We start from the raw sequence: 14,264 nt of genomic DNA on the forward strand, positions 1-14,264 counted from the left end.
AATTGTTTTAAGATGGTCATACCAAGGATTATTTGGCTATTTAATTTAGAATTTTAAGACCCCTTAAGGGTCTAAAAAAAATGTTTAAAAATTATTGGATGAAACATTGAATTTGGCATTACTGCTATTAGCTAACATAAACACATTGAATAACAGATTAACTACAACAAATAGTTGTAGAGGAAGTTTGTTCGGAAGTGTCTGCCATATATCTAAGAGAAATATCCCCATATTTTAGGCTCTAAACTATCTCCATATATACTTCCATAATTACTTTAAACTGGTACTGGGGACCTTCAGACGAGTCTTGAGAGACTTGTGGGCGTCCTAGAGAATACAATTGTATTTGTGAGAGTCTCGTTTTTCAATCCAAACTTTCAATAGTTTGTAGGCCAAACTGTTCGGACGCTACATACGATTTTGTGAGAAGACCGATTTTCGTAGATGTCTCAAGGTCTGACAAACACCGCTCTACAGTTGCTCTGCCACCTTTCACCGCAGTTGCGGAAGGGCGATATCGGTGGATGCGGTTTATTGAGACGCAGGCCCATGCAAAAAATAACATATCTCTAGCTTAAACAGACAGATTTTGATGGGTATTTTTTACGTTAGTTAGAATTTCGCGGGGCTAAGGTTTAAGGGAGACAAGCTTACGCATTGCCCTAGAGCGACTGAAATACAGATGGAGATATGCCAGCGCTATGTTCCCGACATCGACAGATTTCTTTATACTTGTCAGATATGCTACTACTGCTATACATACAGTGCCTTCGGAAAGTATTTAGACCCCTTGAGTTTTTCCACATTTTGTTTACGTTACAGACTTACTCTAAAATAGACTAAATAAAAATGTAAATCCTCATTAATCTACACTCAATACCCCATAATGACAAAGCGAAAACAGCTTTCAATTATTTCTTGCAAATGTATGCACAAAAAAAAATACAAAAAATGAAATACCTTATTTACATAAGTATTCAGACCCTTTGCAATGAGACTCGGAATTGAGCTCAGGTGCATCCTGTTTCCATTTATCATCTTTGAGATTTTTCTACAACTTTGAGTCCACCTGTGGTTATTTCAATTGATTGGACATGATTTGGAAAGGCACACCTGTCTATATAAGGTCTCACAGCTGACAGTGTATGTCAGAGCAAAAACCAAGCCACGAGGTCGAAGGAATTGCCCGTAGAGCTCCGAGACAGGATTGTGTCGAGGCACAGATCCGGGGAAGGGTACCAAAACATTTCTGCAGCATTGAAGGTCCCCAATAACACAGTGGCCTCCATCATTCTTAAATGGAAGACTCTTCCTAGAGCTGGTCGCCTGGCCAAACTGAGCAATCGAGGGAAAAGGGCCTTGGTCAGAGAGGTGACCAAGAACCCAATGGTCACTCTGGCAGAGCTCTAGAGTTCCTCTGTGGGGGTGGGAGAACCTTCCAGAAGGACAACAATCTCTGCAGCACTCCACCAATCAAGCCTTTATGGTAGAGTAGGCCAGACGGAAGCCGCCAATCAGTAAAAGGCACATGAAAGTCTGCTTTTGTTTGCCAAAAGGAACCTAAAGACTCTGACCATGAAGCATGGTGGCGGCAGCGTCATACTAAGGGGATGTTTTTCAGCGGCAGGGACTGGGAGAGTAGTCAGGATCGAGGCAAAGATGAACGAAGCAAAGTACGGAGATTCCTAATGAAAACCTCCAGAGCGCTCAGGACCTCAGACTGGGGTGAAGTTTCACCTTCAACAGGACAACGACCCTAAGCACACAGCCAACACGAGGCAGGAGTGGCTTTGGGACAGGTGTGCCAAGCTTGTAGTGTCATACCCAAGAAGACTTGAGGCTGTAATCGCTGCTAAAGGTGCTTCAACAGTAAAGGGCCTGAATACTTATGTAAATGTGATATTTCCGTTTTTTATTTGTAATAAATTAGCAAACATTTCTAAAAACCTGTTTTTGCTTTGTTATTATGGGTATTCTGTGTAGATTGATGAGGGGGAAAAACGATTTAGTCAATTTTAGAATAAGGCTATAACCTAACAAAATGTGGAAAAAGTCAAGGGGTCCAAAGATGAGCATTATATTGTTAGATTAAAGGAGTAACTCTGGTAGGCCTTCCTCAGCTCAAGTTCAACTGTCAGAGTCAGTTGGAGTGCCGTTGCACACACATTGCCTTCACAGGCCTGCAGTAGCTAAGCTTAATGATAGCCATAGCACACCAAACCTTCACCAAGTGTCTTACTTTTGGTATTACCCTATTAAAGTTAAGTCAAGTCATTGTTTATAGGGAAAATACGAACAGGTTATTATATTGGGGCATTCAATTAAGTTTTGCATCTTTGGTTTTTCCTTTTCATGGTTTGAATCCGAGTAGCATAGTGGGCCTACTGGTAATTCTATTATATTGCGGCAAACACATTACAACTTAATTTGGCCAACAAATGTCCCAACAGAATAAAACCTTCAAAAAAAGTTAACAGGCTAGGCCTATATTGCAGCTATAACCAACAACGGCGATTTCTTACTGTAGGCCTACCGAACAAATGACAGCAATAGGCTAATACTATTTACAACAGGCCTACTTTTAACCTTAAACTAAATACAAAGCACAAAATGAAAAAGACAGAACATGATTTGGCCAACGAAAATGTCTCAACAAAATGAAACGAAACACTTTTTGCGTAGGCCATTTAAAGAACTGGTTTAGGTTATTAAATAGGCCTATAATGATGATGATGATAATGATAATAATAATGAGTAAACAATGGATAATAAATACAAAAATTAATAAAATAAAGGTAGAAAATTGCATCAAACCTGATTTGCGAGTTGTGCTCAGTCCATTTCGCCGCATCAACATTCTTCTCATCTTTGTACACTGCAATATTAAAACGTCCCCTAGGACATTCCCCTTGTCGGTTTCTTTTCACTCTACTCTTTCTTCTCTAACTTTGGTTTTATGTTAATGAAAAAGCACTTGGCAATCAACAGTAGCCTAGGCCAAGGCCCCTTTTACTCTTCTTTCTATCCCCCCCAGCAGTAGGCACACGTGAGGTGAGCATCCGGAACCAGTTTTAGCTCGGCATAAGCTATATGTTTTATTGAATTACAATTGGCTGACACCGATAATAAGGCAGTTCTAATTACACAAACACTAAATTAACAGAGTACAGGGCCAATTGGGTCCAGTTGTTAAATCAGTTTGATTTGCACATACCTGAGGCTCATGGTAATTATATCAGACCAAATACGAGACAAAATTCAGAATTCAGGACCCGGACCTGCTCGGGTCCTGGGTCGGCTCTCGGAATTTCGTGTTTGTTGAAACCTTGAATATCTAATATGAACTGGATTAAAGCTTGCTGACCTTCCACCCATTCTACCTCCACCCTATCTCTATGCAGGATTGGTGTTCTATGATACCAAAGTGATAGTGATGAACCAGGTGCTGAACGCCACAGTACAGCGGACTGCAGACCACGCTGCCCCCGAGATCACACTGGACCCCCTGGAGATTGTAGGAGGTGAGCTCATAGTGCAAGCCCAGAGTCCTGTTTTACGTTCATTCACGTTATGCCCTCTACTTTGAGTGTTGATGGTGTGTGTGCTTCTCCAGGAGAGATCCCTTCGTCAGAGAACACCTACTTCTGCCAGGCGGCACGCCAGCTGGCCTGTGTGCCCTCGTCCCAGCTGTGTGTGAAGCTGGCCAGCGGAGGAGACCCCACCTATGCCTTCAACATCCGCTTCACTGGAGAGGAGGTCCACGGCACCAGTTAGTATTAACCTTCTTCCCCTAACTATTTCCTCTTGGAATTAACTCTAGTGTTGGATCAGACTGCAGGTGAAACACTGTCTGTTGACCCCTGACTTCTGTGTCTCCCCAGGCGGCTCCTTCCGTCATTTCCTGTGGCAGGTGTGTAAGGAACTCCAGAGCTCTGCCCTCTCCCTGCTGCTCCCCTGCCCCAGTGTAGCAGCCAACCGCAACAAGGTACTGTACAGTGACACGCCAATCTGCCTTCTCCCTCATTATGCCCTGGTTGCAGCACCATTTTAACACCAGGGAGAAAATAATGTCCAAATAGTTTGTGTACATTTGTATTAATCCTGCTCTCCACAGTATATACTAGGAGTATGAACCATGCCTAGATTGCAAACCAGTTGAGCACTGCATGGGCAATGATCACTGCGTTACTGATAGGCTAGAAGGGTCTAACTTGATTGTGGTGCTTTTGTGCCGTTTTGTTCCAAAGGGGAAGTATATTCTGACGCCCTGTCCGATCAGCTATGCGGAGGAGCAGCTGCTGCACTTCTTTGGCCAGCTGTTGGGCATCGCCATCCGGGCAGACGTGCCCCTGCCCCTGGACCTGCTGGGCTCCTTCTGGAAGGGCCTGGTGGGTGAGCCCCTGGACCCAGAGCAGGACCTGCAGGAGGCCGATCTGCTCACATACAACTACGTCAAGAAGATTGAGAGTGTAAGAGACAGTCATATAGACAGTCATATGGGCAGTGTCATTGATACGTGTAATGTAGTGACTCCTCTTTCTGGAAAAAGGATGGGTGATTTTGAAAGCTCTGACCAGAAACAACTAATCAGAACTGGTGAAGCAGGTTTTCCATGGTTCAGCAAGTAGCTAGCCTATTGACCAATCCCTTTCTACTGTAACTCTATAGTGTCCCTACGGTCACTGCTTTCTACAGTTCACATCCAGACTAGTTTCTCCATTCCACTGTCCCCCCATGTCCCCAAGGTCAGTGTTCCATTGACCTCTACACAACCCTTGCCCTCTGCCCCCCCAGGTGAGTGAGGAGGACGATCTGGAGGCCCTGTGTGCAGAGATCTCGTCCCAGCACCACTCAGGAGAAAGCCCCGACTCCCCCAGCCGGCCCTGCTGCACCTTCACCTACATCACCATGACCGGAGAGGAGGTGGAGCTGTGCCAAGGGGGACACAACCTCAGTGTCAGGTACCGGGACATTCTACCTCTGTGGCCAGGGGACTTGTTCAGTTCATATGGGTCTCTGTTGATGTACTGTGATTCCCTTTACCCATCAGTTCTTCTCTAAAAATAATTTAGCTCAGTTAGTCTAGAGTACTGACTTTGACAGAATGTGTTATCTCTGTTTAACCCCTCTATCCCTCTACACTGTGTGTGTGTGTGTAGCTGGGAGAATAAGGATGTGTATGCGCGGGCATTGCGGGGCCTGCGTCTGCAGGAGCTTCAGAATGTGGAGTGTATGACAGCGGTGCGAGCGGGCCTGGGCTCCATCATCCCCCTGCAGCTCCTCACCATGCTCAGCCCCCTGGAGGTGGAGCTACGAACCTGTGGCCTGCCCTACATCAACCTGGAGTTCCTCAAGGTAGCTGATGCATACACCTGCCACCTCAAACCTACTGTACACACCCCCTTCTGAAACCCTAGGACACTCCAATCAACACTCCACTATCCCCTTCCTTATCCACCAGTAAGAAGTAATAGTCACAGCCAGGGCTCTAAAGTGCGACTAATTTGGTTGCGTATGCGATAAAATATTTTGCTGTGCGACCTGTATTTTAGGACGCCAGTGCGACTTACAGAAAGTCCCCCAAAAATTCAATGCCAACAATATTTGTCTCCCATGGCTGCTTGCTTCCAGTTCCCGGGCCACACACCCAAGCCCCACCCCATGGCAGTCAAGCAGGCAGCACAGTTACTCCGTACTGTTTGTTTTCTCAACATGTTGTCAATTCATGCAATCAATATATACTTCAAAAACTAGAATGATGCTGCTTTCCACGTTGCTTCTAAATATGAATCCACATGTTTTCTCTATCTCTGTTAGTCTAAGGAAGTTGGCATGTGCCTAAAATAATGCTAATCGCAAATGCTTATTGCTAACTAGCTTTTGGCTAGCTAAATGCCATTTAGGTAAATGTACTAGCTAGTGCAAAGCAAATGTTAGCTCTAAAACAGGTTGCTACCGGTGGTGGTGGTGTAGATCAGTGTGTTTGTGCAACGGCATGTTCTGAATCTGATAGATTATTCTAAAATGTTTGTCTAAATGCAAAATCTATTCAAATGTGTTTAGAGCCCCCTGGGAAACACTGACCAACACTTTGGTTCCTACCCTACCCTCCTATCAGGCTTTTTCATTTGTTGTCATGCCAAACAACACCAACCATAGAATTAGAATAAGCATTCTATTTCTATGATTTCAACACTTCACCCAAGTGTTTTGATCTGTATCGCAAATCAAATCGCAATATTTGGTTTAAAAAATCAGTTCAATTTTTTTGCCCATATCGTGCAGCGCTGGTAACTTTTACAAGTATATGCAAACTTTTGGTGGCACAGAAAGAAAGGAAAAGGGATGTTTTCCTCAGGAGATGTGCTTCGAAAGTCAGCAGGATTCATATAGGCCCGATGTCAGCTATATCTCAATCAACTAAAAAAATCGACTTTTCTGGTGCTCCTACATTTTGTGGTGCTCCTAACTTCTCTAAGTTAGGAGCACCAGTGCTACAATAATAAATAAAAAAAAATGTTATGGTCTCGGTATAGAGTAATGAGAAGAAATCACTATTTTTGGAGGGCAGTAATAGTGAATGTCTTTACCTAGGAGAGTCTAATCATTGTCCCTCTTTTGCCTGAACCTCTGTTATCTCTCCCTCCGTAGACCCACACCATGTACCAGGTGGGTCTGATGGAGACAGACCAGCACATTGAGTTCTTCTGGACAGCCCTGGAGATGTTCACCCAGGAGGAGCTCTGCAAGTTCATCAAGTTTGCCTGCAACCAGGAGCGCATCCCCTTTACCTGCCCCTGCAAGGACGGGGGCCCGGACACCGCCCACGTACCCCCCTACCCCATGAAGATCGCCCCTTCGGACGGGGCAGCAGGTAAGTGCCAGGAAAAGTCAGTGTGTGGTGTGTGTGTGTCATAGAGAGATACAAGTCAAAGTCACTCGTGTTGCCATCTGCTTGTTGTCTTCAAACCTTGGAATTATTGAACATTTTGTTTGCTATTTTTACCCTTCCTGGATTTATTATGTCTGGAAATTAGTAGGGGTTGTTCTATGGGGAGAAGATTCAGAGCGGTTTTCTTAACTAATTATCTCACACCTGTGCTGTGTGTATTAGGCCTACTGTATAGCCTTCAAGTAAGGGAACTGTTTATCGGCTTGTAGTTTCAGGCTTCAACTAAGATTTTTGGAACTGCTCAAAGGACTTTTTATCTCACATTTTGGACACTAGACTCCCAAAAACATTTTACACCCATGTCAGACTCCAATCACAGCAGTATGAACTGCACATTTAGATTAGAGCACATGTAGCTTCCATAGATTTGTGGTGGTCCTGAGGAATCCTGAGTAGCGCAGCAGTTTAAGGCACTGTATCGCAGTGCTAGAGGCATCACTACAGACCCGGGTTCCATCCCGGACTGTATCATAACCGGCTGTGATCGGGAGTCCCATAGGGCGGTGCACAATTGGCCTAGCGTCGTCCGGGTTAAGGGAGGGTTTGGCCGGGGTAGGCCGTCATTGTAAATAAGAATTTCTTCTTAACTGACTTGCTTAGTTAAGTAAAGGTTGAATAAAAAATGAAACATTAGAGGTAGGTGTCCCTATACAGTCTTCTGTTCTAGGCAATAACAATCAGACTACGGGCCATTATTGACATGGAGAACATGGGATTGATTGAAAATAACTTTCTAGACTGTACATAACACTCTCCACAGATTAATTTGAACATGTTAGAAGTGCACTTGAGATGTTTAATGTTTTAAAGGTTATATTATACATGTGACATTTCCACCTGCAAAATCCATGAAGAAATACAATTTAGGCCTAAAATATTACATGTTGCTCCTTTAATGTTTTAAGCTGCTTTTTCTTCCTACAGTATGTTTACCTATTTGTGTGGTTTCCAGGTTCGCCAGACTCTCGCTACATCCGGGTGGAGACCTGTATGTTTATGGTGAAGCTGCCCCAGTACAGCTCCCTGGATGTGATGCTGGAGAAGCTGCGCTATGCCGTCCACTACCGTGAAGACCCTCTCAGCGGCTAAAGGGACCTGATGGATGGAGTACACCACCTCCATATGATGCCGCTTCAACACCAACCCTACTATTTCTTACCCATACAGCCCCACCCTTTCACCACCCCATCCCCCGCCCACCTTTTACCTCCGCCCTCCTGGACCTTCAGCTGGGACTACCCACAGAACAGAAGGCCAACCTGTTTTACCAAGAAGATACTGAAGCGTTTCCTTTCTCTGCTTGTTTTATGTTTGGCTTTGTACCAGCGCTTCATTTCAATAACATTGTAATCAGGTTGAGCCTTTCAGGAGTGTGTTTTGACTCATGTTTTCAGACCTGATGTAGGGGAGTTCAGCCCCACTTGCCTTGACACTGATGTTGGTGTCTCTTCTGGTTGCACTGAGCTTTGGAGTGACATTGAGGTAACTCTTTGATCACTACACCAAGTGGGAGGGAGCTGTGACAGGGCACATACCATTTTTGTTTATTGGGGAAGTTAATCTCTTCCACCTTTTCTTTATTCTTCCTCTCTTCCCTCTCTTTCAGAGGTCCTTACAGTTCTCCTCCCACTCACTACCAGAGGGGACTATCTTTTTAAGGCATGCCTTTACCACAAGCAGCACCTCCTCAAAAAGGGTAGAGGAAGGCTGTGTGTGAAAAGGGAACCCCAAATATTCCTCTGGAAGCAAGAGTTGAGTGTTGTTTGAGATGGAGTTCATTTTAGATATTAAGTGGACTACTATGATGCTGCCTATTTATTACCAGTTCAGCTCTCTGCATTCAAAACCTTGACAAGCGCTGTATAGGACATTATATAGTTACTGCCTGTAAAGTTGGACTGCTAAAGGACAAAACTAGCTATCTGCCTATATTATACGGTGAATATATTTTATTCAAGTCTATTAAGAGGGTATATAAGTCATGTAAAAAGTCATTTTAATCTATTAAGTTGCAGTTTTGAGTTTAAACTATCCTAGTAGCTGTGGCAGAAGGGTAAGGTCACGTACACTGAAGCTGGACTACCAGACTAAAGCTCTACCTGGTTGCCAGATCTCCTCCTTTGTGAAATGAGAGAGAGATGTTCTCCTGAGCTGCTTGTGTGCTACTGCTACTGAATGTGGGCCGAATCCCCCTGCCCAACACACAATACACACACCAGGGTGTCGAATTCACTTTCATTTTGCCTTTTTATAGATTTCCTGTGACGAATGAGCAGGATTTCTGTTGTTTTTTTTTTGTTTTATTTTACCCATAACCAAAATGTTTAGCTGTGTAAAGAAAAAATGTAAATATACTTCTATGTTATATTTGATGGCAGTTTTTTTGAATTGCTGCATCACTTCACCAATGATTATTATTATTTATTTTTTTTCAGCACTATTCTTCCAGGGAAAAAATATTATTTCAAAATGAGCTAACTAGGATATTCTTTATTGGATATCCAGTTTGTTGGGTTTTTATTTTTTACAAATTTTGAAATTACCAGTAATATATCACCTTAATGTCTTGCAGGGCCGGATTACCGAACGGGCACGCAGCCCCCCCCCCCCCCCAAAAAATGAAATAGCATATGATAGCAAAATGTGTAGAATTGCAGTAAATTTGCCTTAAAATTGGAAAATCTTATCTTAGACCCTTGGCAAAAAGTGCAGAATTGCAGGAAATTCGCTTTAACACTGCAAAAAAAACCTCTTTGCCTCATGACAAAATGTGTAGAATATCATTATAAAACTGCACATTTTTCTCTGCACCATGGCTTAATGTGTTGAAATGCATTATGTTTTTGGGGACGTCGGTTCCCCGGGGCCCCAAATGCAGTAGTCCGGCCCTGATGTCTTGTAACTCAGATGGATTCTATCACTCATTCTCTTCTACTCCATGGTGAAACATGTTTTCTTGTGTGAGTAAAACAGCCATTTGACTTGGATGGGACCTGAAGAATACAACGACAGCTACCGCAAAATATTTGAGATGGATGTTTGGATTGCTTGCCAATTTAGTTTTGGTTTTGTTCTTTTAAAGGGTAAATCGCTGCTAACAAGGACGCTCTTTCTATTCCTACCTCTTTTGGAGGCGTAGAACAGACCATTACAAAGGACATTCATACAAAGAGGTGTTGAGATAAGAAAATGTGTTCTGTACATTTACTTGATATTTATTACAATTATTTATGGTTGCATTAAATTAACTTTTACTGTCTTACCTCAACACATCAAACATAACACAGATCTTTAAAATGGACTATACAGAGGTAAAGGATAAGATGGAGTTTGAGATTTCTGTGTCACAATAAAACATGTCTTGATGTAAGCATGTTTTGTTGACTTATTGCTCGTCAGGACACACACAGGAAAAATTCAACAAACATAAGACAGGCGCTGGATTACAACCCACAAGGAAAGAGAATATCCTGGCAAGAGGCAAAAGCCCTCGCACTGAAAAGGTTGAAGTGGAGAGCCATGGTGGACGCCACAACGCTCCCAAGGAGGTCAAAAGGTTTGATCATTTCTTCTATTTGAGTGTTTTTCCCCCAGCCACATTCACTGGCATTTAATCACAGTGTAAGTCCACTTAACCTGCCAGCCTTTGCTCAGATGTGTGTTTGCCAAAGAATAGCCTGTCAGATAAAATGTGATGCTTTTCTTCACACATCAACAAAACCTCAAGAGTTTACCGAAAGGGTTTTGAAAGATAAAGGAACTGGTTATCTTATGTCCCCACAGAGCATTGTGTGAAAGACTGGGTACTGACCATGAGAGATGAAGCTGGCTACTCTGCTTCCTTATTGCCATCCTTCTGCTGTGTGTTTTATCTAAGGGCCCTAGCTAGTCCCAACTCCAACACGTGTTACATCACCCCAGCCTGCTATATACAGTGCCTTGCGAAAGTATTCGCCCCCCTTGAACTTTTCGACCTTTTGCCACATTTCAGGCTTCAAACATAAAGATATAAAACTGTAATTTTTTGTGAAGAATCAACAAGTGGGACACAATTATGAAGTGGAACGAAATTTATTGGATATTTCAAACTTTTTTAACAATTAAAAAACTGAAAAATTGGCCGTGCAAAATTATTCAGCCCCCTTAAGTTAATACTTTGTAGCGCCACCTTTTGCTGCGATTACAGCTATAAGTCGCTTGGGGTATGTCTCTATCAGTTTTGCACATCGAGAGACTGACATTTTTGCCCATTCCTCCTTGCAAAACAGCTCGAGCTCAGTGAGGTTGGATGGAGAGCGTTTGTGAACAGCAGTTTTCAGTTCTTTCCACAGATTCTCGATTGGATTCAGGTCTGGACTTTGACTTGGCCATTCTAACACCTGGATATGTTTATTTGTGAACCATTCCATTGTAGATTTTGCTTTATGTTTTGGATCATTGTCTTGTTGGAAGACAAATCTCCGTTCCAGTCTCAGGTCTTTTGCAGACTCCATCAGGTTTTCTTCCAGAATGGTCCTGTATTTGGCTCCATCCATCTTCCCATCAATTTTAACCATCTTCCCTGCCCCTGCTGAAGAAAAGCAGGCCCAAACCATGATGCTGCCACCACCATGTTTGACAGTGGGGATGGTGTGTTCAGGGTGATGAGCTGTGTTGCTTTTACGCCAAACATAATGTTTTGCATTGTTGCCAAAAAGTTCGATTTTGGTTACATCTGACCAGAGCACCTTCTTCCACATGTTTGGTGTGTCTCCCAGGTGGCTAGTGGCAAACTTTAAACGACACTTTTTATGGATATCTTTAAGAAATGGCTTTCTTCTTGCCACTCTTCCATAAAGGCCAGATTTGTGCAGTATACGACTGATTGTTGTCCTATGGACAGAGTCTCCCACCTCCGCTGTAGATCACTGCAGTTCATCCAGAGTGATCATGGGCCTCTTGGCTGCATCTCTGATCAGTCTTCTCCTTGTATGAGCTGAAAGTTTAGAGGGACGGCCGGGTCTTCGTAGATTTGCAGTGGTCTGATACTCCTTCCATTTCAATATTATCGCTTGCACAGTGCTCCTTGGGATGTTTAAAGCTTGGGAAATCTTTTTGTATCCAAATCCGGCTTTAAACTTCTCCACAACAGTATCTCGGACCTGCCTGGTGTGTTCCTTGTTCTTCATGATGCTCTCTGTGCTTTAAACGGACCTCTGAGACTATCACAGAGCAGGTGCATTTATACGGAGACTTGATTACACACAGGTGGATTCTATTTATCATCATTAGTCATTTAGGTCAACATTGGATCATTCAGAGATCCTCACTGAACTTCTGGAGAGAGTTTTCTGCACTGAAAGTAAAGGGGCTGAATAATTTTGCACGCCCAATTTTTCAGTTTTTTATTTGTTAAAAAAGTTTGAAATATCCAATAAATTTCGTTCCACTTCATAATTGTGTCCCACTTGTTGTTGATTCTTCACAAAAAAATTGTTTTATATCTTTGTTTGAAGCCTGAAATGTGGCAAAAGGTCAAAGTTCAAGGGGGCCGAATACTTTCGCAAGGCACTGTAAACCAGACACCTTTTCAGAACAGCAAGTGCCAGGCCAGTTCCAGCTGGATCTGTGCCTGTCTGACAAGTGTCACCCCCACTCCACCCTTTGGTACGCTACACATTGTGCCCTGTTGCATGCTATATAAAGCCCAGACTGCGTGTATCTTGGGCTGCATGTTAGGAATTCTGAGAATGTTTTGTGCCAGGATTCTTAAGGTGGTTTGGGTCATTCGAAAGGGGGAAGGAAGCCTGTCGTCAGAGGGCCTCTTTCACAGCTGGCTGATCACCTCGACCCAGGGTCTGCTGCCTCCTTTTTAACGACCTGCCAGCCAATGAGGAAAGATAACTGGGTCACAGCCCTGGATGACCGGCCAATTGGATGAGGGAAGGGGGAAAGGTTTGACTTCCAGCGTATTCCGTCATCTCAGGCAGGGACACAGGATTAGAGGAGCAACAAGGTCCGTACTGACCTGGCCAAAGCACATTCTCACTAAGTGTAACCATCCAAACCTAACTGAACATTTGACATTGTGCAACATATGACAGCACAGGTGTTTGGAGCTTCCCAGTTCATCAGTAATGTCATAAATTAGTTATACAGGTTATCATTTTCAAATCATTTATAAGCTTTAGTTATGGCCCAAGGATGCTGTGTTTATCAGGCAGGAACACCTTTTGTGTTATATAACCAAGTTATATAAGTTGTATTGTAGATAGCAGAATAGTAGGACAGACCTTGTCACACTTATCACCTGAAATTATCACTTGTAAATGATATGGTCTGTCTGGAGAACAGGGCCGGCTTGAACCTTTTTGGGGCCCTAAGCGAGATTTGGTTGCAGGTGTTTTAAAGTTAATTTCCTGCAGTTCTACACATTTTGCCATGGGGTGGATATTTTGTTTTGCAATTTTATTACACATTTCATGCAATTCTACTGCAATTCTACACATTTTGCCATGTTAATGATATCTGAGTGAGAGTGACTATCAAAATCAATGGGGGCACCCTAGAGTTCAGGGTCCCCTGGCCGGTATTCAACTAAAATGATGTCCGATTTTGGGTGACTAAAGCATCCATAATGATGACAACACTAATGATTTTTTTAATGTTTCTGTGTACTGCAACATCAATATTATGGAAACTGTTTTTATATTTGACAAATAGCCTAAAGCTGTATGTATATTCAATGGGCAGACTACACTATTTCGATAAATTTAGCTTATCAAGGGCATCAGGAAAACTCTCCATTCAAGCTGGTCATTTATAAGGGTTTTATGACCCTGTAAATGTAGGGATCTTAGAGGAAAGCTGAACCAAATCCTGATTTGTCAAGATTATCAATAAGATAATATTGATTATCATAACTTTTAAGCTAGACTTGTCAAAATAGTTTTGCAGCGTAACATGCCTTCTTGCATGACAATTTTGTTATGTCATACCAGAACTGGTTGTGACCAGATATCACCAAATATCTCTTTTTAAGACTGAATGTAATTACACTGTAATTCAATTTCACCAGCCATGGTTATTAGCAAAATCAATCTGGCATGGTATGGTGTTATTTTGGTATAGCAACGATAACCGGTTTAAAAAGCCACTTGTCTTCACGGTGGTGGTCATGGATAGGTAAGTGATATGTCAAACCTTCAAATGCTGAGTGCTTCAATATATCATCTTTAGGATTGATCCCCTGACCTGCAGTGAACCATATGACTGGCCAATGAAATGCATCTAATTATAACCGATTATAAGAAAAGGTGTTACAGACAGAATA

The 14,264-nt window shown here is 42.8% G+C and overlaps 1 protein-coding gene across 7 annotated transcripts in view; it reads left to right on the top strand.

Annotated features, from left to right (window-relative positions):
- LOC106585296 (putative E3 ubiquitin-protein ligase HECTD4) overlaps nt 1-10,322 on the top strand; it is a 61,260-nt gene extending 50,938 nt beyond the window's left edge. For all 7 annotated transcript variants that reach the window (XM_014171366.3, XM_014171370.3, XM_014171368.3 and 4 more), the window contains exons 68-75: nt 3,402-3,521; nt 3,614-3,769; nt 3,882-3,985; nt 4,248-4,469; nt 4,795-4,961; nt 5,160-5,355; nt 6,652-6,874; nt 7,905-10,322. In XM_014171366.3, coding sequence (XP_014026841.2) covers nt 3,402-3,521; nt 3,614-3,769; nt 3,882-3,985; nt 4,248-4,469; nt 4,795-4,961; nt 5,160-5,355; nt 6,652-6,874; nt 7,905-8,041 — 1,325 coding nt within the window. In that variant the 3' untranslated portion in view covers nt 8,042-10,322. The remainder of the gene's footprint in view (nt 1-3,401; nt 3,522-3,613; nt 3,770-3,881; nt 3,986-4,247; nt 4,470-4,794; nt 4,962-5,159; nt 5,356-6,651; nt 6,875-7,904) is intronic.
- Nucleotides 10,323-14,264: the final 3,942 nt, after the last annotated feature.

This window comes from Salmo salar, chromosome 24, assembly GCF_965601325.2.
Source record: "Salmo salar chromosome 24, fSalSal1, whole genome shotgun sequence".
Lineage (NCBI taxonomy): Eukaryota > Metazoa > Chordata > Actinopteri > Salmoniformes > Salmonidae > Salmo > Salmo salar.